This window comes from Argiope bruennichi, chromosome 7 (assembly GCF_947563725.1).
Source record: "Argiope bruennichi chromosome 7, qqArgBrue1.1, whole genome shotgun sequence".
NCBI classification, from domain to species: Eukaryota; Metazoa; Arthropoda; class Arachnida; order Araneae; family Araneidae; genus Argiope; species Argiope bruennichi.
The window spans coordinates 89,221,511-89,247,058 of record NC_079157.1 but is presented as its reverse complement, the minus strand read 5'-3'; the positions used below and the strand labels follow the sequence as shown (position 1 = coordinate 89,247,058).

The 25,548-nt window shown below is 28.6% G+C and overlaps 1 protein-coding gene across 4 annotated transcripts in view; it reads left to right on the top strand.

Moving 5' to 3' along the window:
* The window catches only part of LOC129975600 (MICAL-like protein 1), a 63,756-nt gene that overhangs the window by 28,080 nt on the left and 10,128 nt on the right, over nt 1-25,548 (top strand). For 3 of the 4 annotated variants that reach the window (XM_056088669.1, XM_056088666.1, XM_056088667.1), the window contains exons 2-7: nt 9,608-9,787; nt 10,773-10,821; nt 14,378-14,519; nt 15,148-15,209; nt 21,286-21,802; nt 23,213-25,209. In XM_056088669.1, coding sequence (XP_055944644.1) covers nt 9,627-9,787; nt 10,773-10,821; nt 14,378-14,519; nt 15,148-15,209; nt 21,286-21,802; nt 23,213-25,209 — 2,928 coding nt within the window. In that variant the 5' untranslated portion in view covers nt 9,608-9,626. Of the gene's footprint in view, nt 1-7,941; nt 8,111-9,607; nt 9,788-10,772; nt 10,822-14,377; nt 14,520-15,147; nt 15,210-21,285; nt 21,803-23,212; nt 25,210-25,548 lie in introns of those variants that run through there. The other variant, XM_056088668.1, reaches the window with a different exon arrangement.

Below are 25,548 nucleotides of genomic sequence, written 5' to 3'. Positions count from 1 at the left end.
CATTATTTATGGATTTTGTATTTAATTCAAATTTTAATACGGGGTTAAAATTCTGGCGGCAAATCTAGACACTAAATTGGAATTATCATCTTGCATTTTAGCACCTTACATGAGGGCCGCGGGGGCCTGGTGGTAAGGTCTCGGCTTCGGAACCGGAGGGTTTCAGGTTCGTGATCCGATTCCACCGAAGAACCGTCGTGTAAGGGGGTCTGTTGCACGTTAAATCCGTCATGACCAAACGTCCTCCCGCTGGTGTGGTGTGGTGTGGAGAGGGGTGTGCCAGCTCAGGTGTCGTCCTCGTCATTTGACCGCGGTTCAAAATGACGAGGTCCGTTCCAAAATAGCCCTAGTGTTGCTTCAAACGGGACGTTAATATAACCAAACCAAACCAAAGCACCTCACATGAATTTGGATAAACTTTCCGCCATTAGATTTCGTCCAAAATCTCTTAAGTATTTTAAATTTTGGTGTTGAGATCGCGTATCAGATATAATCCTTCATTCATTTTTGTTTACTTATCTGACTTTTTAATCTTCTTGTTCACAAACAAATGTAATTTCACCAGTGGGAGCTTTCTACCTTCGAATGTCTCACATATTTACTTTCTCTTTGTCTTTCCTGATGAAAGTCAGCATCCCTAGAACGCACCAGAAGGGAACGTACCAGAAGTGTGGGGAAGGAAGAAACAAACTGATCAAGGTCACGGCAAGTCCGCAAGAGCAATTCACTCTTCCCACCAAACTTCCGTGTGTTGTGACGCAACATATAGCATTTTGTGTTTTGTGACCTTTTCTTTCTACCGATTAGCTCTAAATTTTATTATAAAATTTTTAAATACAAAATTTTATTTATCTAAGTTGTTGCGGTTTTGAGCTATCACGTTTGAGTTATTGTACGTGTGATGAAAAATTCGTTTCCAGATTACGCCCAAAACTCGGCGCTTGTCTATCAGGACAAAATTTCCTTACAATGACGTGTCTAACGCGTACTTCGAATTATTGAATTTTTGATATTTAAATTTGCAATTAAATGAAAGAATTGAGTAATTTGAAAGGAAAAAAAAGATGCTCTTTATGTTGTTATAGGGATTGAAATATCAATGAATGTTTCAAATAGAAGAATGTCCTAATTAGGAATTTCTCCTTTTAATTTGAAAGTAAATTCGTTGGTTAAAGATTTAAAATAAATTAGTATTTTGAAAAACTTATGCTATCGCAAATATAGTGTTAATAATTGTGTTTCCAACATTCCTTCACAAAAGTTATCTCTTCTCAAATTGTATGATTCTTATTCATTGACCCTTATGTTCATTTTGTATAGTATACCATACATACAACTTTATAAAAATATACTGCCTATATACATTTACATACATATATACATAAAAATATACATATATACATAAAATATACATATATACATACTATATACATAAAAAGCTACCTATATACTTTTTTTTTGCTTTTCTTCAAAAAAGCAATCTTGCCACGATAAGGGTTAAATTCGTTTGTCTGCTCTTATTAAAAAAAAGTTTTTTTCTAACATTTATTGGTCCGTAATTTTTCAAATCTTAATTAAAAAATAATGAATTCAATTGAAATAAAATAAATATCAAATGCATGTGACAACATTTACGAAACGACTCCCCGGCCCCCATTAAGATAAGCATGAATATCTGCAGATGTTAGTAAAAATTCGGGGGAGAATTTTTTTTCCATCGATTCAGTTATTTATACCGATTAACAAAAAGAAAAAAAAAAGTTAGATCGGAGAAAATGATTAATGGGATCTAGCGGTAGCATTCCTTCTTTGACACGTGCTCTAGCACCACATTTCGGTTCCCTCGTAAAAATCTGTATCTCCTGAATGTAAGGGGATGAAGAACTTGAATGAGGAGGCGCAAGTTTCATTTTCACCGGATTTCTGCTTATAATAATTTGATAGACCTTGTTTCGTATTTCAAGAATTGAGTATGAATTTTAGATGTCTATCAATCAACCAAGCGCCAAATTTTAATACAGATTTTCGATTTTGATCAACAAGCGGCACAAAAAACTGCGATTTTGAATTAACGCGTTCACATATCCGTGAGCATACAGACTTATAGATGGTTCATCCGTGGGAGCATTAGTCATAAATATAATTCACATTATTTCTAATGATAGACAATGCCATTTATCTGGCTCTTAGCATTTTTTGGTTTTCATAATTGCATACTTGCAGACAGACATCCCTTTGTCGTATCGCTAATCTGAGAAGGGGCCGCAGGCAGGCGATTTAAAACTTCATTTTTCCAGTTGCCAAATAAATGTTTTTAAAAAATGTAAATTTTATTGATTATGAAATTTTAAGAGAAGATCAACACTTTAAGATCACACCCCCCATTGATCAGGTTCCAATGAAATTCGTTACATTTAGGCATCTGTAAACACCAAATTTTACTTCAGTGACATTTTTATTTTCTCGTATACGATTACATATAGTAATCGTCAAGAAATCCGGATTCGAGACTTTGACGAATCTCCATGTTTTATACCTCCCTGGGTTCGAAAAACACATTTTTGGAAAATATCTGTCTGTCTGTGATAAAGATAACTCAAAAGTGCTTTGAGCTAGATGGTTGAAATTTGGTTTACGGTCTTTATACTAAATTTGCAGATTTCTATCAAATTTTGTATGAAATCTGTTGAGAGGAAGTTCGTCTATCCCGCTGTTGGAATATAAATTAACACTATAACTACAAAACGAAGAGTGCTAGATAGATAAGATTAGGTACACAAATTTATCATTTACAATGTAGATACCTGTTCAATTTTAAGCCAAATCCCGTGAAGGGTTCACCGTCTGTTGATTTGTACTTTCAGAAACATTAAAGCGATCATTCTAAAATGCAATTGCCTAAATATATCAAATTTGGTATAGGAATTTATGACTACTAATGCAGTTTTTTCAAGTGCTGAAAATTTCTCTTTATTATCTGGCCAGTTTGCATGAAAATTCAGGTAACAAAGTTACATTATCTCAAAAAACCACATACAATGTCGAGATGGATTAATTTGGAGTCGAAATTTTATCATTCTTGAAATCAATTAATTTTCTTTTATGTAAATACTAGCCGCCTTTGGCGACCAGCCGGTTCGCCATTATTACCGCTCGCTACAATTTTCAATTAAATATTTTAAGTAACTGGTCTCTTAATAGATTCTCAAACAAAACATTTTTAATCTTCAAATTTTGATAGTCATACCAAACTTATACTGTTGTTTAGATCGTTTCGTTCAATTTACTATTTATATTTTGCTAATTTGTTGTCATTTCGGGTAAAACTTCAACTTTAATTTAAAGTGGAAATGATGAAATTGCAATTAATATAAAGATATTTTTTAATAAAACCGAGCGTTTTATTTTATTTATCATCTTTATTGTTATTTATTATTATTATTATTATTATTGAATATGAGTATTGCAAACAGAATCGCTCGGTATTTAAGTCTTATGTGAACTACAAAATATTTTTCATAATTTATGTAATATCTCAAACAATAATTCAACAAAAATTTCTCAGATTCAGCATAAAATTCAGTTTTTAGTTTTGTTTTCAAAAGGATTGAAATGAAATCAATAATATTTTGTTCCGGCCTATAAATATATTTCAAAAATTATGAGGTCTAAATTTAATGCAGTAAGGTATCATATTCTGAGAAATATTCTGGACACACCAAATTTTAAATAAATGAATGAATGTTTCTGTTTTCCACGATCAACTAAGACTTATTTATAAAGTTTTGAATGTTAAAAATTTAGAAAAACTCAACATTTTCATAATCTTAGGCCAATTAATCTTGAGAAACGTGTGCGCTGATTGGCGTATTTTCTTTGAAACGATCGATGGAAAATCTAAAATTATCCTTTTTTTTTATTGAATAGTGATATTCAAATTTTCATAAATGAGTTAATTTCCAATCAACTAAATCAATCGCTTAAACTAACTCTTTTTATTTAAAATATTAGTGTTTCAAGAACATTTTGTTATTCGTGATTTTCACAGCAGAAGCTTTATGTAAAATCAAAAATTCGTTATTTATTAGATCATTTATTGAATCAAGTTACATAAAATAATCATTTTCCATTTAGACCATTTTAGCAGATCTGTGTCTTACTAAAGGTTTACAAATTAGCTGCGTGGCCCTGATTTGAATGGATATCCTGTTCATATTAAACAAAACTTGCCTTAAAATAAAACTGATTTATTGGATTAATAATATAGATAGTGTAAAAGAACATAAAATAATTTTTCTTCAATTTATTTTTTATAAAAAATAATATTTCATATTTGTTTCATTTCCTACAGACAAGTGCTGAAAATTATATTTTTGCAGATTTCATTTCCAAAGAGATTTAATTTATTTTTGATTTGAGGTTTAATCAATGTGATGGCAACACTTTGAAAAAAGCTAATTTTTCCCCCATGAATGCGGAACGTGCTCGTGCAGCTAAAATTTTATTTTTATTTTGTACGAAAAAAAATGTTGAAAAATATAGTTAATATTTATTTAAAAATTCATTAAAAATAGAAATTTAACTTTAAGGTTAAAACATTGGTATCATTTAAAAGATAAATTTTTGATCTTTAACTTCATGTAAAAATCTTTTTTGTGCGGTAATATTTTCGGAAGTTATAGCAGAAACACGCCAAAATTTCGCAAAATTTGGGAGCTGTAGGTTGAATGGTCTGGCCTGTAGAGCGCCAACACACACACACACACACACACACACACACACACACACACACACACACACACACACACACATACACACACACACACACACACACACACACATTGAGCTTTATTATAAGTATAGATTAATGCCTCAAGCACTTTTTTGTATAAATTTATTCATTGGATTGTTAAGTTAATCTTACTTGTTTTATTACTCATTGTTATGTTTGACATATTTCTTTTTTGTTTCAAGTCTATATTATGCATTAATTGGGGACTTCTTTTAAAAATTTTAATCGAAATTGAACACAAACAAAACTCTCCGTCATATAGTTGCTCGCCTAAAGTGGTCACTAGGATATCTCATAAGAAGCATTAATAGACTTATTTTCATGTTTTACTATTAATAATTTAGTGCTTTCCTGGACGAAAAAAGCTCGCACAATGATTGCAAAAAACATATGCTAATTTTCCCCCGTCGAACTGGTTTGAATTTTTCTTTAAAAAGAAACAGTAAATTATACTCATTAATTCATACCATAAAAACGGGAAATCCCCGTTTTCTTCGCTACCTGTTGCGACTTACAGATTCGTTTCCTGAGGAATAACACCTTTATTAGAGAATATGCGATAAATTTTTGGGGAAATCTATTTGTTTTTCTGTGAACAAACAACTCTAAATAGCTTTAAGTAATCATGTTCACATGAGACGGATAGAATTAAGTATGCCATCTTTACACCAAATTGGCATAGTCCTGCCAAATTTTGGACGAAATCCATTTTCAAAAGGCATGTCTATCTGTGATGTCGCAAATGAACATAAGTATGAAATCCATATAAAATTTTTAAATCCATCCGCAAGTCAATGGTATGTCGGTTTGTACATTTGCTTGTATATACACAAGGTTAAAAAAAAAAAAAAAAAAACTGGCATGTGATTTTGTTACTAAAATTGTAATTCGATGTCAAATTTTAATTTCAATTGGTCAGAAAAAAGACGTCCTAAATACATGTATTTCTTTATTAAACATTCATCTGTGTAACTCTAAAAATAAAAATTCCGGGGGTTCATGGTCAAGTCCAAGATTTTCACTTTTTATGTGAGCAGGGGGTGGGAATAACACCTTTATTAGGAAGTAAGCAATAAATTTTTAGGGATCACTCCCTCTGTCTTAAAAATGCATTTCAAGACTGGTCTCCATCTTTTCCTATTTGATATAAATACCAATTTTTGTACCTAGAAAATTACATTATGATTCACTTTTTCGTGTATTTTTCTGATTTTATTATTACTATTATATCATTGAAAAGGTGCTGAAATTTTAAAATCGTACGTTGCATTTAGATAGAAATTTTCTGAAAAACGAAACTACCCCCTGCCTTCTATTCACTACACTTTTTAGTGGATAATTCGTTATTTTCTCATTTTTATTGTTTTTTGTTGGGAAATGAAATAATTGGATAAAAACTAGATGGTCGTTGAACCCTAAAAAAATGAGTGAACATCCTGCTTTTGAGTACTTTAACTTTTTCACGCATGTTACTGATTAAATTTGGTCCATCCATCACTTGAACTGTGTCCTTTCGTCCGGCTCATAACTAAATTTTGATTAATATCAAATGTATATTACAGTAATGTGATCAGTTGAGGTAATTTTGAACGAATTTTCGAGATTGTCGTTTTCTTCAATTTAGAATGTTCTGATGAGAAGGAAAATCAGTCTAAAATTTATGTGAGTGCATAATTGTATTATTTAGGCTTCATTAAACTATACCTTATTTTTCAAATTAATTTATTAACTAACCAATTTTAGTTCTAGCGACGTTCATAATTACTCCAGTTTATTCTGAATTACTCAAAATTTTTTTTAATAATTGGGAACTTCTAATCATAATAACAAATTGATTTGAAGATAATATATTTATAATTATAATAATCTTTTGCTTATTGCCTTATAATTTATTTTATTTTCTTTCTCAAGTAGCCTAAAGCCCAGTTTTTCAATAAAATTACATTCTATTCCCAAAGTGTGTAATCATTCTATCCCAATTATTTTCTATGAATTATGTAAACAAGATAATGTTAATAAGCTTGCATCCTGTAAATTGCGACCAGCGTAATGAAAATGTTGTTTAAAACGCTCTATGTGGTAGCCTGGTGAACCTAGAGCTATCGAATTTGGAAAGTAATCACTTTTTTTAAAAATAATAGATGCTCTCCAAAAAAGAATTTTCAAAATTTTAATTAAAATTGATTAGAAATTTTTGACATTTTCTTCAATAATCTCAAAACATATTACTTCACAAAAATGATCTTTGCACCATTTTAAATTTCAGAAAATAAGTTTTTAAATGATACCAATTCTGATTTCGTGCAATTTTTCTCCAATTTTAATAATTAAAAAAATATCTAGAAGTATATTTTAAATGAATTCTTGTCATTGCTTTTATTTCTACATCAGTACACATGCGCCATTCAGTCATAATTAATGCATTTTTTTCTGTTCATTTTGTGGTTGTTTTCAATATAATTAAGACTACATTTTAAAAATTAAATAGACGGATAAAGGCTCAAATATTTTCACACCATGTTACGTGCTGTTTAATTTTTATTAGTGGTAGATAAAATGTACTCATTTAAAATAAAAGGAAAAACGTTAAAAAAAAAAAAAGAACGTAAAGATATGTAGGAACAAAATACAGAGCATAATTTATAAAATATGACTGTCCTACTTTTCCCGCTTAGTATAATTATTTTCTTTAATCTTTGCATAATCTTTGCTGTTATTTAACGTCTAATGCAACTGCTTCGGTATTTAATTGTTATTATAATAGTTAAAGTGTTATGTATTGGATCGTAAATATGAAAATTGAAAGAAAAAAAAATGCATAACTCTGCACATAATTGAATTTTGATAGATTTATCTTTATTCGATGAAAGGAATCACTGTCTAACAACATTCTAATTTGTATGCCGTTTATTAATTTTTTATCATAAAATTTTTGAAACATTCGATTTCTATTCGTGATTGTGAATAGGTTGCTTTTATCTCCTGTTATCTATCTTATCCGATTATGATGATTCTTGTTGTGGTGTTTTTTCTAGTTTTGACCATTGTTTCTATATTTTAACATCATTGCTGTGTTGAAAATCTTTTTTCCCCAATGCATTTGCTGCCTGTGTAGTTTTTAATTTTCTGCATCATTTGTTGAAAATTATTTGAGATAAGTTTGAAAATATTTTAATTTCCAAGACTAAGTTTTTGTATTCAATAATTCAAAGATATCTATCGATATAAAGATATATAAACGAATGTAATAGGACTACTGTGGAATGTTTCTTTGCACGCATCATTGAAAAAAAATCGTTTTAAAAAATCGTGAAATCGGTAATTTATTCTTTTCTTTTTGCTTAATTTAACTGTAGTGGAATTCTCAATTATGATTTTTTTTTCTCAATCTATTAGAGAATTGTAAATATCTTAAGATTAAAAGTCAAATTCATTTTGATAATTAGTTATGCTTTTATTTTATATTATATAGCTTTATTGCAAAATGATGATTTAAAAAATCGTTTGGCATTATTTTGAGCTTTTAAACATTTATTGCTATTGTGTGTTTTGAATCAGTGTTTAAAAAATTGAAAATTAAAACTGTTTTTATAAAATTACATGAAAAAAATGCAGGTCAATATTTGCATATTTCTATCTGTATTTTTTAATAGAAATTTTATTTATAAAGAATTTCTTTTAAAAAGCACATTTTAAAACGACTTAAAATATTTCTGAACCTTGATTTTTAATTCAAATTGTTGTAACAAAATATGAAAATATTATTTTCAACTCTTTTTATCTCTTCGATTAAAGCATTTCCACGTTTTCCTTTATTGCTCCCTGTTTTGAAATAACTAACGACAAAATTTCAAAATCCACGGATTCGGATATTGAATTTTCTTCCCTGTCAAGATAAGGATTTAAAACAACTACTAGTAAAATTGCGTGATTTCCATTTTCTTCTGGATTATGAATGCAATAAACAATACTCAATTTGAAAGTTTTTAAACTATCGTTTGTCGGTACATTCTTGTGCCTGCATTTAAATTATATATGGATTTAAGAATTCATTTTATTACTGTTTGCAAAAAAAATAAAATCGGTAAATTTATTTCATGAAGTCAGTTATTCTAAACATGATCTTCACATATTTTTGATTGAATTCTAAATATATTGATGGTTCCTTAATGCAAATTATTTGAATATTTGGAATGAAAAATTATTTCATTAGTTAGCATTTCTCTGAAGAAATCGGGGGAGAAAAAGAAATTTCTGTAATCGGGAGGTAGAATTTAAGATACAAAGGATTGCAGGTTCGAAACCTGATCAAAATCCCTCTCAGTAGCATGACGTGAAAGTTTGGAGAATGCTTTGATAACTCAGATGTCAGTTGAAAACAGTTCAGAACTACAACGATCTTTATATAAATTTTGTAATAATCTCAAAACAATATAGAAATTATTTTCAGCGAAAAATCTTGTGTTTCAATTGCTTCGATTTGGATAGTAGTAAATTTGATGACTATTTTTATTATCATTTATTTTAAATAAATGTGGATAATATTATTTATATATCAAAATTTGTTTTTAAAATTTAATGCATATTAATTAATTCTGGGTATTTAATTTTCTTTAATTAAAAATGCATATCAGAAATGATGAGTCTTTAGTTGCTCAAAATATAAAGTTAATCACTTCAGAGGGCCATATTTAGCAATATGTATAATTAAAAACAATTCTAATTTATATGCATTCATATTTATTTATAAGATATTTTCATAATCAAAATAGAATTTTAAAAAATTATTCTAAAATTTTATTTGATTTTCTATAGGTAAGCACAAGGCCACAAGATGATGGACAATCAGGCCAAAGGTTTGATTAAAGGCCTTGAAAATTGGGCAAAAAGAGTCACTAAAGGCTACAAAGATGTTGATGTCAATAATTTGTCATCATCATTCAGGGATGGCTTGGCGTTTTGTGCCATTATTCACCATTACAGACCAGATCTCATGTATGTTTTTTTTCTACTTTGTTTCAATAATATAATAATTTTAACCATATTTGTTTCTAAGAGGGATAAGAGAAAAACCCCATACTTTTATTTTGTTGAAATAGTCGCAAAAAAAAAGAAAAAAAGGGTGCGTTTCATTATAGAAGTCTGTTTTTATTAGATTTCTGAAGTCTTGATTAGAATTTAAAGCTGATCTTGCGTTGTTTTTTTTATGTTATGACTGATTTTGCTTCTTTAATGTGCTAATTGTGTCAAATGCAAAGCAGTAATAGACTAAATTCAGTTAAATTTACAATTATTTCTTGAATTTAATGAAAAATGCAAAAAGTGATACAAACCAATATGACAAAAAAAAAAAAAAAAAAATCGTTAATTTTCAATTTAAGCAAGAAAATTTTGGTTATGTTGTCTTTATAATTAGCATTGTTTTTTGTTAATGTAAGGGTGGAAATAATAAATGTGGATGTACCATCTGTTTATATAATGCAAAATATAAATATTGTATAGGGAACCTTTTAAATTATATTATTAAAAAATAATATTTATATAAATATAAATATTATTTATTTCTCATATAATATTTATATAAAGAGATATTTATATAAATATCTCTGAAATATAATTAATATTTATCTCTTGAAAAATTAAGGAATAAATGAAATTGCGGCAGTTAAAAATTGTAAATGTAAAATTTGCTGCTTTAATGTGAGGATTTTATATTTTGTATCTTTTACTTCAAAATGTGTATAGTATTTTTAATGTCATAACTTCCAACATGACTATTGTATGGAATTTGTTAGATGCTTCTGATTATTTATTAAACTATTACTCAAGGAAATAGGTTTTCAGTTTAGCAAAATTGATGTCTGTTTTAATAATTTCATCAATATAGATTCAATACTTTTTATGCTTTAAACTTTGTTTAAATTCTGTATTACTGTTGCATATATTATATGTCTGTCTAAAATTTGAATATTATTTGCAGTGATTTTGAATCTCTTTCCAAAGAAAATGTCTTTGAAAACAATAATCTGGTGAGTGATTTTTTTAAAAAGTTTTCTTCCATATTCAATTTATAATGTGTAAGTCTATCATGAAAATGTCAGACATTCTGGGTTAGTCCCGAATTTTTCTACTTAATTATTATTTTTTCATTCAGCCTGAAATGTCTCTATAAGCAAAATAAATAAAATTTTTTGAGGAGCCAAACCATTAAATAAGTTCCAGCTTTTGGGGTAAAATAATCTATCTTTAAAAATTTCAGTTCTAAGGAAAAATGTCTGTACTTACTTAATTTGCAACAACTTGTTTTATTCTTTTAGAAAAGTTGACCAGTGAGCTAAATGATCAGTTACAATTATTAATGTTCTATACTTCATAAAATTCTCATTCTTTAAATCTAAAATATGTCACGTTATTTAGTATTATCTTAGGATTTTTTTTTGTGTGTCATTTAAACAAATGAGTTTATTACCCATCTTGTGTAAATTTGAGATTTTTTTTTAATTTTTATATCTTTAAATGATTGAACCAGTTATTTCTATTTTGTATTTCCAAATCCCAAGTATCTGACTCGCATATCTTATCTTATAAATATGTTTGTAAAAATTTTTTTTAACATTTCAAGGTTTCAAATACAGGGTTAGCCAGAAATAAGTTACCCAATTCAAAAGGCTCTGAAATGCATTCTATTGGTCCAAATAAGATAAAATTTGAACTATAGATTATTCAGATGATGCGCTTTACATTTATTAATTTAAAAAAAGTTAGTACAAAAATTCACCAATAGTAACACAAATGGTATTTATTTGCATATATTGAAAATGTGAAACATGATATACGTTACAGAGCATGTCTATTACCATTTTTCTTTGGATAAAAAGAAGGCAGATTCTGCACGAATATTAGTTTCTTCTCTATTCGTCATGCCTACGTTGCAAGAAAAAGCGCTACGGGTGTTCTTCCAGAACTAACAAAACTCTGTTGCAGCTCTAAAGGAATTTCGTCGTATGAAGCAGATACAAAGAGGTCCAATGTCTCCAGGTACCTATGCAACATGATGAAGAAATTTGAAAAAACTGGGCAACTTGGCATTCTACCAAATAGAGGACAAAGGGGAAAAAAAAAAAAAAAAAAAAAAAAAAACGTCTTTTAGCATCGAAAATGTTGCGACCGCGCTCATTGTAGCCAGCAGTCAGTCGCCGCATAATAATGTGAGTTTGCCAATTGTTTCCCGTGTTCTGGATATGCCGTATTCAACTGTACGAAAAATCGCACTACAGATTTTGCATTTTTATCCATATAAAATCAAGTCTGTGCACCTGTTGCAGGACGGGGACTTAGAGATCCGTAAAACTGTTGTACTTCAGTTCTTTGCTCGAATGTGGTTAATACAACTTGATCATGGAACATTCTGTGAAGTGATGAGGCCCACTTTTGCCTCAATAGGCAAGTGAACACCCACAACTGTCGAATTTGGGCAAAGGAAAACCCTCGCGTTATCAAGGAACAACCCTCGCATCCTGAAAAAGTGACAGTATGATGTGGTTTTACAGCTACATTTATCATTGGACCGTATTTCTGTGAAGAGATAACTTCAAATGGAATCCAAATCTGTTCCGTCTCAGGACATCGGTATTATGATATGCTGAGGGATTTTGTAATCCCTACTCTTCTACACCGTGGATATCATTTTCATGCAGGATGGTGCACCACCTCATACTGATCGTCGTGTAAAGCGATTGTTAATACAGCATTTCACAGAAGCAGGAGTTATCAGCCGTCTTTTCCCAATAACATGGCCTTCTCGCTGGCCGGACTTTACCCCTTGCGACTTTTGCCTGTGGGATTGTTTGAAGGACAATATCTACCGTCAAAGGCCATCATCTATACTAGATCTGACTATATTCGGCTCCATATTCTTAATATTCGGTAAACTCATTATTAGAAAATATGGAATAGATTATATACAGATATCTATTACGTATGCTCATCTATAGAAACTATGGTACTCTGATTAGAGCATATTGTTTAAAATGAAGGAGGACATATTGAGCAATTTTCATTTTACTTTATTTAACAATTATAAACTATATTAAATGGTTTTACATGTATTATAATGCCAACTAACTGTGAATTTTTGTATTAATTTTTTTTTATTTAATAAATGTAAAGCACATTATCTCAATCTGTAGGTGAAATTTTATCTCATTTGGATCATTAGAACATATTTTAAAACCCTCTGAAGTGGGTAGCTTATTTCTTGATAACCCTGTACTAATTTTAAAAATGCCCTACACACTTTGAGAGATCATTTCTTATTAATCAAATTATTTCAGAATAATTGCTTGCTTAGTGAGTCAGACTTTTGCATAGGGTTGTAAAATCTGCGAACAGTTGAAGCATTTAGTGGGGCGGGGGGGGGGGGGAATGAAAGAAAAGAAAAAGAAAGAAATCTGTTTCCTGGTATTGCATGCCCCCCCCCCCCTCCCATGATTTTTTTTTCACAAGATATTTGGCTAGATTTCTTGCTTCATTTAAATGCTGGCTTGCTGGCTCAAAATAATTTTCTGACTTTTATAATGCTTTACATAGCCAATAAATTTAAATGAACCAAATAAAGATGTGAATTATTTTTCTTATATAGGTAAATAAACCAATATGGCAGTATACTTATATGACATAAAAATAATTTCTGATAGCTTTTAAATTGATATCAAATAAAATTTTAAAAAATAGATAATAAATAAATCATTTTGAAGTATTTTAAATATTAAGTAAATTAATTATTGTGTGTATTGATTCTTTTTCTTTAAAAATCAGTAGTTATAATAATAATAAAAAGCCTTATTTTAAGGGCATGTAAGTATAATTCGAAATGAAAGAGTAGCTTTTGTTTTGAAAATATATTTTGTGCCTTTTGTACAATGCTTATCAGAATATAAAATTTTATCTTTAAAAGAAATAGTAAACAGTATGGGATAACCAGACTGTTAATAAATTATATTATATACAACCATCAATTAAAAGAATTCAGCAAACAAATCTCAATTGGTTCTCAATCTCAGTAAAATTGGTTCATACTTTACCCATAATCACCTACTGAAGGCTGATCCACCACCAATGTCATGACATGTAAACCAATTTGATATTTTGATTGAATGTATCAGTTTTAGCTAGTTAAAAATGAAGCATTTTAACATTGCTGATCCAGAGCTGGCAGACTTGTTGGGAGATACTCCAAAATATGAAATTTTATTTTATTGCCAGCATTGAATTTGTTAATCTTGTTTTATTAAATTATGTTAGACCTCTTTATTATGAATTCCTTGTCTGTTTCCCCTTTGATAATTAGATATAAGGAAAGAACTAGAATCTTTAAAGTAAATATCTTGTGTTGGTTAGAATGTCTTTTGTGCCTTATAAAATTTCAATCAATATGTTATTTGTAATTGCTTCTCTGCCACTAAGCTAACAGGAAAAAAGGTTGAAAATTTTCTCTTTTTAATTCTGAACAACTTATTTTAATTTTATCGCTTTTTTAAAACTTACAAACTTGTGTATCATTTAGTCTTTTATTTGTTCTTTTAGGCCTTTAGCACTGCTGAAAGGCAGTTGGGTATACAAGCTCTTTTAGATGCTGAAGATATGGTTAAATTGGAGAAACCTGATAGACTATGCATAATAACGTATTTATCTCAATTGTATAATTATTTTGAAAATCAAAATAAAGGTGAGATACTTTTTTGCTTTTTTAATATTGTTGGTATTAAAATTATGTTGTTACCCATCAGTTATGCTGTCACTGTTATTAAAATTATGTTACTCATATGCATTTGAATATGTGCAAATATATTGCTATATATATGCTCTTCAATATATTTAGTATCTATCCATATCTCTAAGAAACTTTTAAATTCTTTTTAATATGATTGTGAAAAGAAAATACGTTAATAGATAGTAAATATAGAAAGCAAATCACTGATGATATCAAATTGGTTTGATATAATGTCTCTTGTGCTTAAAGCTTCTGTGATGTATCTTGGAAAATCTTGTATAACATTTCTTATATATATATTTCAAAATATTCATGAAAAGGTTTTCTGATTTTTTTCCTTTATGAGTTAATAGAAAAGTATAATTTAAATGAGAATTATTTATTAATATTTATAATTAAGGGAACACATCAGTAATGTTGCTAGTGAAATATTTTTTAAAAATTCTATTTTTCAATTAAGAATTAAATGTTTTCATGTTACTTATAACATCTTATCTATAACTGAATATACAGTTTTATTGTTAATAAATAAACGATTAAACTTTTAGAAAATTCATTCTGATATAATTTTTTTTTCTTGCAGTTAAAACTTTAAAACCAGGCATTAAAAGACCTCAAAGTAATTCATCAGGTCCTGCATCCAAAGTAAGCAGTTAATTTATGTCTAACTTTCCAGTTTTTTCATCATTATTTTATTCATATAATAAGCATGATGCGATCATTTTATATTCCAAAATAGCTTTCTCCTTTTAGTAAAAAAGGAAAAAAAAAAGTTCACACTGCTGAAAAAAAATTATGTTTTTGTTATTTGCAGATCTTACCATAAGATTATTGCTTTTTGTTAGAACTTTGGATAATCACATAAATAAGCTTCAATATCAACTTTCATACATTTCTCATTTGAGGCTGATACTCCTTAAACTTCCTTAACAATATTCTGTAAAATATCCATATGATAATCTGAACGAATGTATAACTCCATGCAAGACTATTATGCAAAAATAGAAAGTATCATGTTCTTGTCTCTTTCAGAATCTTTATATGATGGTCATTTACAACAGAAAGATTTATGTCTTTTTTAAAAATCATTTTTAGAATTTATGTGTTACTAATATCTTTTTGTTTACTAATAGTTGCAAATCCTAAAATGCTGTTGTATACATATATGTTCAATAGCATTGGAATTGTTAACACTTTATACAAATTTATTCTCAAACACAGATATCTATTATGTATGCTGATTCTATAAAAATTTTTAATGTTATTATTCTTGATTACTTGTTTCCTAAAATCTTAAAGTACAGCATATTTCTTCAATTGATTATAGTTTCATTTTGTTGAATTCCTATTTCAATTGCTGCCTTTTTATTACAATCATATTTTTGTACTAGTCACCTTTAGTGACAACTGGTTTGCCAGGATTATTGGTTATATTTAATTTCAGTTAAATCATTTAGATATAACTAGGGATTGAAATATCAGACCAAAAGTTCAATACCGGTATTTCTTAGATCTTAATACCGGTAGTAGAAATTTTCGAGGAAAACACACACACACACACACACACACAGGTGTGTCTTTGTTTTATTTGCCAATTTTATTAGAGAGTGTAAATATTACAAAAAATAATTTGTAACTTATAACAGTATATAAAAAATCTAAAAAAAGTAAAGGAACATCTTATTTATTTAAATCACAAAGTGTAAATATCACTATTCAGTCTGTGGTACTATTACAAATTTTTGAAATGTGATCTTAAAAAACATAATGCATCAATTTTACTGTCATTAAGCCTAAAAAGTAATTTTGTGCAAAAATTGCCAGCTGTCGAAAATGCTCTTTCAGCATCTACGCTAGTTGGTGGTACTGTTAGCAATGTGCAATATACTTTTTCCAAGTATTTACCTCTAAATCCCTCATCTTCAAATAAATCGATTCCTCGCCGGATGGTTTTGGATATAGCTGATTTCTGTATTGTATTTTGGTTTGTTGAATTTTTTTTTAATTTTATTTATCGCTAATTCTAATTTTTGTTCAAGAGACAATTGCTTTTCACTATCGACATTAGTGTCATCATAATCTTCGATAACTGTACAGAATTCTTCTGAATGTGGATAGGTTTGTGGGTAAAAAATTTTAAGAAAATTTACTATAAACTTAATCAGATTTGAAAACTGCTTAGTCTCTTTTCTTCTTTTTCATTTTCATTTTTAAAATCATTATAATTATGTAAATACTATAAGACATATTCTATTTCGGTATGCCTTTCTTCTGTGCGATTTTTCAATGTAATATATAATTCTTCAGATAGTGATATGTGCTGTTTTTTCTGTGACTGCAACATGAAATTTATTGTTACATTAGCTGTTAATAAATTAAAATCTCTCCGACATAATGTCTCAGCAGCCAGTTTTATTGGAAGTAGTGCTGATACAGCTCTGGATATTAAGTCGAATTCACTCTCAGAAAAACTAATTTGCAGGTTTAAGTTGATTGTTGCTTTTTTTATTGGATTTCTCAGTTTCAAAAATCATTCCATCATTAGGAGTAATCTGTTCCAACGTATTTTAGAATCTAATATTAACATATATTCTGTTTTATTTTCAGTTAGTATATATTTTTGACCTTGGATTTCCCCCATTAGATACTTTTTAGTTCAATTTTTTTTCACGTGTATGTGAATATTATGTTATTTCTGGCAGCATTTTATTTTAACTCAAAATTTCGTATTGATATGTGTGGCCAAAAGTGATAAAAAAGCTTTCAGGAATGGTACGAAGAAAATTTTACATAATATCATTAAATATTGTGAGCAAGAAGCAGAAAATGGGGAATTAAAATTTTCTTGATAAAATTTTATAACATATAAAAAAAACATTTTAATATAAAAAGGATCATTATTATTTTGTAAAAAAAGTAATTACCAAATTTTAAGAACAGAAATTTTTCATTTATTCTTCATAATTTAATGTTTATGTCCCGTATATTGAATAAAAATTGCTTCGAAATATTTTACTGTGCTTTTTCCTTCTGTATTACTAATTATCTGTAATGTTTACATCTCATGAAACTGCGAATCTTCATTGTTAAATGTAAACATCTCCTCCTTTCATCTTTCCTCTCACCTCTATTTTGTTGAATTAAATCCATCTTAACACATGCACAAAAGTGAGGAGGGTTTTACAATCCATTGTCAAACAGTATTTTATCACTTCTCTTGATTGTAGGATGCAACTTTATATTCACAGTCTAATTAATTTTGCCCGTTAGGAGACATAAAAACAAAAACGTATACTAATTTGCTATGTTGGCGATCCCTTAACATATAGTGGAGACAATTCAAAAAATTTCTAGTAAATATCGAAAAAACAGTATTTAAACTTGTGAATCCCGGTATTACAAAATTGTACAAATGGCTCAAAATACCGGTATTCAGTATCCTGGTATACCAGTATTGCAATCCCTAGATATAACTTTATGTCCTTAATTCTGCCAAATAGTTGGAGCATTAAAGCTGTGCTATTTTAATTGCTTTACATATTCTCTATTTATTATGCATATGAACCTTTCTGAGTCAAGTCCCGTGATGTCATAGTGCTGTCCAATCCACTTTCTTCAAATGTTGTTCTTAAATTTTCATTGAAGCGATGAAATAGTCTGAATTTCAGAGTAAGAGTTTGTTGAAAATTAGGTTTAAAAAAAAAGTCAAAATTTAAGAAAAATGTGTATGACTATTAAATTAGTATGATTTAAAAGACAGTTTTAAAATTTTGAAACAATATAAAATTTATTTTTTGTGCAACAATAGTTTTTAATTTATTATGGAAAAACACCAAAATTCAGTTAAATATTTAATTAAATTTTTTAAAAAATTTCTGAAGGACACATTTCCACATCCAATGTATATTTGATGAAATTTGGTAGCTGCAGGTTAAACGGTTTGCCCTATAAAGCACCAACATATACACATTCTCTTTCATTATCAGTAGAAATTAAGAATTGCAGTAACACTTATTTGTGTTTGTAGATGTGGAAAATGGAGTAATGAATGTAAGATTTTACATTTATTTTCGTTGATTGCATAAATTCCCATTATACCAAAGTTATTTGGGAGAATGAGGCACATATTGGACACTCCATACTCTGAGTAGCTATATTTCTCCCATTATTTAAAGCAACAAATTTATCAATATAATCTTTTGAATAATAATCTTATCTTTTGTAAAAAAGAAAACATTTTTAGCTTTGGAATTTTGTTTGCTTTTATTTGCATTTCTAATTTTTATATTATAAAATATATGAATTATATCTCTCGTGACAATAAGGATGAATGTTTGTGTTGACACTCGATAAGCCAAACTGTTTGACTTGCAGCATCAAATTTAGCACACATATATACCTTGGAGGATAGAGCTTACTTTTTAGCAATATTTTTAAAAATTTAATTAATTAAAAATAACTTATTTCTCATGATAACTTCTAAAAATATTATTGCATAGAAATCAATTTTGCACCATTTCAAAATTTTAAAAAGAAAATTTTCCTTTTAACAATACCAATTTAATAGTCATGCAAATTTTTCCTGAATTTGGGAATTATTTTTTTAAATATTTTCTTTTGCCTAATTTTCAACAATAGATTACATTGTTACCTTGAAAAATCAAATAATTTTCTAATAATTAAATATGGGGTTTTCTTCTCTTATTGAAAACTGAAGAAAAAAGAATTCTAACAATTATCTGTGCAATTTATGAAAAAAAAAAGTTAAGTCACAGTATTCTGAAATTTAGAAGATAGATGAACCATATACATTTTTAATAATACTATATTATTGGATTGGTCTCCATTAAAAGGGTTCATGTGTGCAATGTAAAGAATATATAAGAGTATTAAAATAAATTTTTTTTCTGCCAGTTTTACTGAATTGTAGACTTGAAATTACATCTAAGTGATTTAACTCAAATTAAGTATAACCAATATTTTCGATGAAGCAGCTGAATTTGCTAATAAAATACTTTTTATCATATGTTAATAATATTTGTCAATGGGAACTTCAAGTGTAAGTTTTGAAAAGATTCATGTAGTCTTTCTCTTTATTGTTATCGGCTCCATCTATTATTAGACATTGGAACAGAAACCATTTCTCTATAATCGGTTATGGACACTGTATTTGTTTTTCATTTCATACATGCCATCAAATGTAGCCAAATATCCTAGACCGATTTTCTTCCCCATTAAATAAAAAATAAGTTGGTTGTTTGAAACTGTCTAGATCATCATTTAAGGACTAAACAGTACTCACTGGGCTTCTGTTTCAAATCAGCAATAATACAATACTTTTATGAAGTTTGCATGCTGATCAAATATTTTTGGTTTATGTTTTTCATGATTGGAATGTTAATATTCCTCTAGAGAGACATTGATAGTTTGTTTTTTTAATAAAAGGTGTTGCACTAAAAACATTTTTCAGTTTACTGACTGTTACTTTTCTGGATAAAATACTTGATTTAATCTCTTTTCATGTATTTGAAAGGCATTCTGTTTAGTTTTTAAATAGTGGAATTTTATCTTACTCTGACACCAAAATAAATTTTAAAAATTATCTTCCTTAGTTTGTGGTTTTTGCGAAGATAAGCTTAAACCAAAACCTAAACTTCACTATCTTTTTATCAGTCCAGTTCTTTTTTTTTTTTTTTTTTTTTTTTTTTTTTACATTGTGAAGTATTACATTCAGTGAAGTATTGAAAACATTTTAAGTATAACACCTCTTTTTATTCATTTTAAACCAATTTTTGGTTTGGATATGGTGCCAGTTTGAAGACAAACATGTTTGACTATGCTTTTCACAATGTTCCATAAATTAGGATCTAATATAATTTATTATTTCAGGAGATTCAAGATTTACCTGCTGTTTAAATTTTTTTTAATTGGTGTGTTTGTTTTTTTAAGTTTGTTATGTAGTTATGCTATCCAATTTTTTATATGCTGTGTGATTTTAACATATATAAATATTTCCCATAAAATTGGATATTATTTTTTCATGTTGCTACTATTTCCACATGATGTAGAAGATGTGTAAAATTTTGTTAAATTTATATGATGCTTTTTTTATTATTATTATTAACATTATAAAATTTTAAGACTGATATACTATCTCTAAATTAGTGTGTGTAATACAAAAAAATTGTTTAAAGTACTCTATAGGGCTCACCATTAGAAAAAAAGCTTCCAAGTTTGGAATATACTTACTTCTTAGGAATTCTTCGTCTTCATGCTGAATTAGAAAGTGTTTTTTAAACTTTTATTAATTAAATTTTTAATTAAAAATTAATTGAAATTTTATATTATTCTTCTGTATTGAATATTATTCTTCTGAAATATTTTTCTTCTGTATTTATAGAATGCATTATTGCATACAAAACTAATTTTTTAGATCAGGTCATTTGAAAATTCAAGAAATTGCTATTCAGTAATATCAATTTTTTTCTAGTACATTTTTTTTCTCTTATTTGAATAAATGTTAAAATATACTTTACAACAATACTTTTCATTGTTTTAATTACTGGATTTATAGTCATGCACATTGTAATTATATAAAATACTTATTTTCTTGTATCACATTATTGCTACTTTTTAATTAAGATTAAATTTTTTAAAAGTAAATATGGGTGAATTAAGTTTAAAACATTATCAATTCATTTTCTTTTTCATTTTTTTACAGGTTGCTGTTGTACAGCCTAGACTATTAACCATTAAACATGAAGTATGTCATGTTTGTAAGCATCGTGTATTTATTCTTGAAAGACTCATTGTCGACAATAAATTGTATCACAGAGATTGCTTTAGATGTAGCAAATGCAATGCTCTCTTGAACCCTGGTGCGTATGTAGAAAGTGATACTGATGGACTATATGAATGTGCTGTTTGTTTACCTGAAGAAAATTCAGACAGTATGGATACTCAGGATGCTTCATATGATTCTTCTGAAGATAAAAATGGCAGTCTTAGTAATGTATCTTCTAAACAACCAAGTCCCATTTTGCGGAGAGATGTTTCAACTAAGCCTCTTATTTCTGAAGCTGTCAATAGTGCCCGAACCAATTTCTTGCAAAATAGTTTATCTCCTAAATCTCCTGAATTAAGAAAAATCAGTCCAATATTAAAAAATGGTGCTTCATCAGCAGAAAATACAAGTTCACAATCTGTGAAAGATGATTCTGTAGACAGTGGAATTTCAGGTAAGGATTTTCATTTTGAAATGTTTCGAGAAGAGTATGCTATTTGCATTGAAAATAATAAGTTAGATAAAATATCTTTACTTAATAATTATTTGTCATCAGTATAAATATATATATGCATTTTTAATTGCTTTTCTGATTTTCCAAGAGTTTACACCATTTAAAGCATCAATAATGTTTTTTTTTAGCATTTTAAAATTAAAGTTGCATTTTGTTTTTAAAAACTGTTTAAAAAAAATTTTAGTCCTCCTTGGCATTAAGTCTGCATTGTTCTCTTTTCATATACAATTTCAAACATATAAATTGTATGTCTTTTAATATTTTCTTTAACTTTATAAATTCAATTATAACAAAAAAGCATGGCATACAATTATTCCCAGAAACATACCAAACATAAAAATATATCATGACATTCTGTTTTCATAATTAAAAATTAAATGATTAAAATAAATACTGTGAAACATTAGGTATTTTTTTTCTGTTCAGACATTTTTTAAAAACTTTTTTATTGTCAATTTCATAGTTTTGAAATAGTTTTCATATATTTCAGAATTTATTTATTTTGACTATAAAAGAATTAATTATTAGCAATTGAAAATTTTTTAAGTATTTTTGTTTTGTAAAAGTGTTTCTTTTTTCTAAAAATTAAATTTGCTTTTATTGACAACTTTTTTTTTATTTTATAATTAAAAAAAATTGTTTTCAGATATATTTCTTAATAATTTTATTCCATTTCCATTCTATATGTATATATAAAAAAATCGTGATTTTTTTTTCAAAAAATATGTTAGTAAATTAATTTATTAATACATTTTTTCTGTACTTGTAAGTTTAAAGGCATTTAATCAAAAATGGTTACTTAAAAGGGCAGAACAAGTATTTAGAAACATCAGTTTCATTGGGAGATGGGGAGTTACAAATGTTTATTTGAAGAGAAAATTTAAAAATATTAATAAAATCTATTGTTGTTGATTATAATGTTTTTTTTAGTTTTTTGTTTACAAAATACTAATTGAGAATGCATAAAAGAGTTTTGGAAATGCATTTCCAATATTTCTTTGTATATGATTAATTTTTTTTTGTAATCTTTATTAACTGAATATTTTGTATTTATTTATTTTCAGTCATACTGCTTAATTCATATTAATGCTTTAAGGGATTAAAAACAATTGTTTCTCAAAATAATTTTTTACACTAAATAACACCACCATTTTGGAAAATAAGTGAATAAATTGGTATTAAGACCTTAATTATATACATTGAGTGGCAAATCATAAGTTTTTCTGGCAATATGCATTTATTTGTTAAAAATATCTTTAAATATTACAGGTAACCTTTTTGCATTTTTTTTAAATTTAGAATCATTTATTTATTTATCAAATCATTTTCTTCATTAATTTTTTTTTTCAGTGAAAGATAAAATTAGTGTCTTCGAATCAAATCGAAATTCAAAATTTGGGTCCTTCTCCAAAACTCCTGAACTTTCCAACAGTAGTACATTAACGCCATCATCCTCTGCTCCTGCTAGTGATTCTGCTACTCCTGGTAAATCCCTTAGAACTAGTGCCATATTGTCTTTTAATTCATCTAGTGCTAATAAATCCACAGAGGTTACAACTAGTAGAGAACTTACTGAAAATGCTACTCAATCTAAAGAAATCACAAATAAAGTAGAATTGATTGAAAGTACTGCTCAACCTAAAATAGCTGTAGATAGAATAAAACCAAACGGAAGTAGATCTTTATCTAGTGATGTCATTTCTTCTAATTCTAAAGAGATGCCAGAAACCTCCAGAACTACTGGTTCACATCTAGATAAATTTTCAGAATCACAAAGTGATAAATTAAACTGTGATAACTCTGCGTCTGTTTCAGTTCTTAGTAAAGTGCCTAATTCAACTTTCAGACATTCTTTAAATTTAGAAACATTACCCAAAGAAGAAAGTCTAAGCAAGATTTCACCTAGTAAGTCATTTCAGATAGGTGAATATAAGAGTCCTTTTAAAGCTTCCAGAGATATTTTTCAAACCAGCCTGCAACCTCTTAAATTGGGAATTCCGACAGCTAGTAGTACTCCCAAAAAAGAATCATTGAGCTTACCCCAAACACCCATCACTAGTCCAGACTCACCAAGGATTGGTAATGTTGAAATTCCTCAGATTAGATCTACTTATTCACGAACTTTACCCCGTCCGGGAAGTGCAAGCAATCTTTTGTCAAAAGACAAACATAATGAGCCTAACAGTACCTCTGAAACTGATTTGTCCGATTCTAACATTTCTAGATTGAGCAGTACTGGCAGAAGAAGTTCTTTAGAATCCTACAGCACAAGCAGTATGGCAGCTAATGAAGATGCTAATGTTACTTCAGGCAGTATTAAGAGCATGACAGAAGAAAATAAGAGTTCATCCATTACCTCTTTAAAAGCGAAAAATTCTAATTTCCAGCTATCATCCACTCTGGGTAGCAATATAAAAAGTGAAAATAACCTGCTTAAAAGACAATTCAATGATGTTCCTGTTCCCAGCGTCCGGCACAGTCTTGAAATTAAAAGATTAAGCCCTCTAAAAACTGCAGAACCAACTGATAATAAAAATTCTTCTGTCAAACCTTCAGATACCGTGAATGAAAAATCATTATCTATTAGTTCTGTAGATACACCTCCGAAATCTAATGTGGAGGTGCCGAAAATTGAAACTAAGTCTGCAATTACGAAAGTTGTTAAACCAAAAGTGATTGAACCTCCTAAATCTGAGAAAGAATATCCAGATGATTTAAATCCTTTTGGAGCCGAGGAAGAGGAAGAAGAATATCCTGATGACTTGAATCCATTTGGTGATGATGATGGAGAAGAAGGAGCTAATGTTAAAATTAAAGTTGTTTCAGCTGATGATTATGATGAATCTAAAAATCCATTTGCATCAGACGAGGAAGACAATAATGCTGAAGTAGTTACTCCTCAATCCAAACCAGTTACTCCTAAAACAGCTCCTGTTAAGACTGCTTCTCCATTTCAGAGTGTATGGACATCTTCACCAACTGGCTCTTTGAAAGGTACAACAAAAAAACGGAAAGCCCCAAAACCTCCTATGGTAACTGACATATTTCCAAATGATTCTCAGGATTCTGAAGCAGATGTTTCATTCAACTCTTTGAAATCTTCGCCTTCAGGGAGTAGAATAAGCCTACAAACTCCTTCTCCAAAATTGAGGAAGAACAAACCTGCCCCTCCTCCTCCTCCGGTGCTAGCTAATAAGAATTCTCAGCCAGATGACATTGCCAATTCAAAGCAAATGAAGGATGCCGATAATATGAAGTTGAAGACGTCTACTGCTTCAGCCGATGCTAATCTAGCCAAAAAGAAAAAACGACCAGCCCCACCAGTGCCAATACCTAAGAGAAAAGATGTAAGATATACATTTGCATTATTTAATTTTATATTAAACTACAGTTCCAAGTTACTGAATTTTTTTCTTTTTTTTGCATTCCTAGGAAACTGCATAAAACTAAAAAATAATTCATAGCATTATTGCATAAAGTATGTAAGTATTCTGCATGAGGATCTTTGTAGTTTTTCCAAAGAGTTTTCCCGATTTACTTCTTTCTAACTCCTCTGAATGAAGCTGACAGTTATGAAATCAAATAATATAATTATCAGTGCTTAAGTTTCTTAAAATATAGTTATGACCTTTTATTCCAATTCTCTGCTTTTCAATGGGCCATAATGGCATGTTAGTAGAATCTTT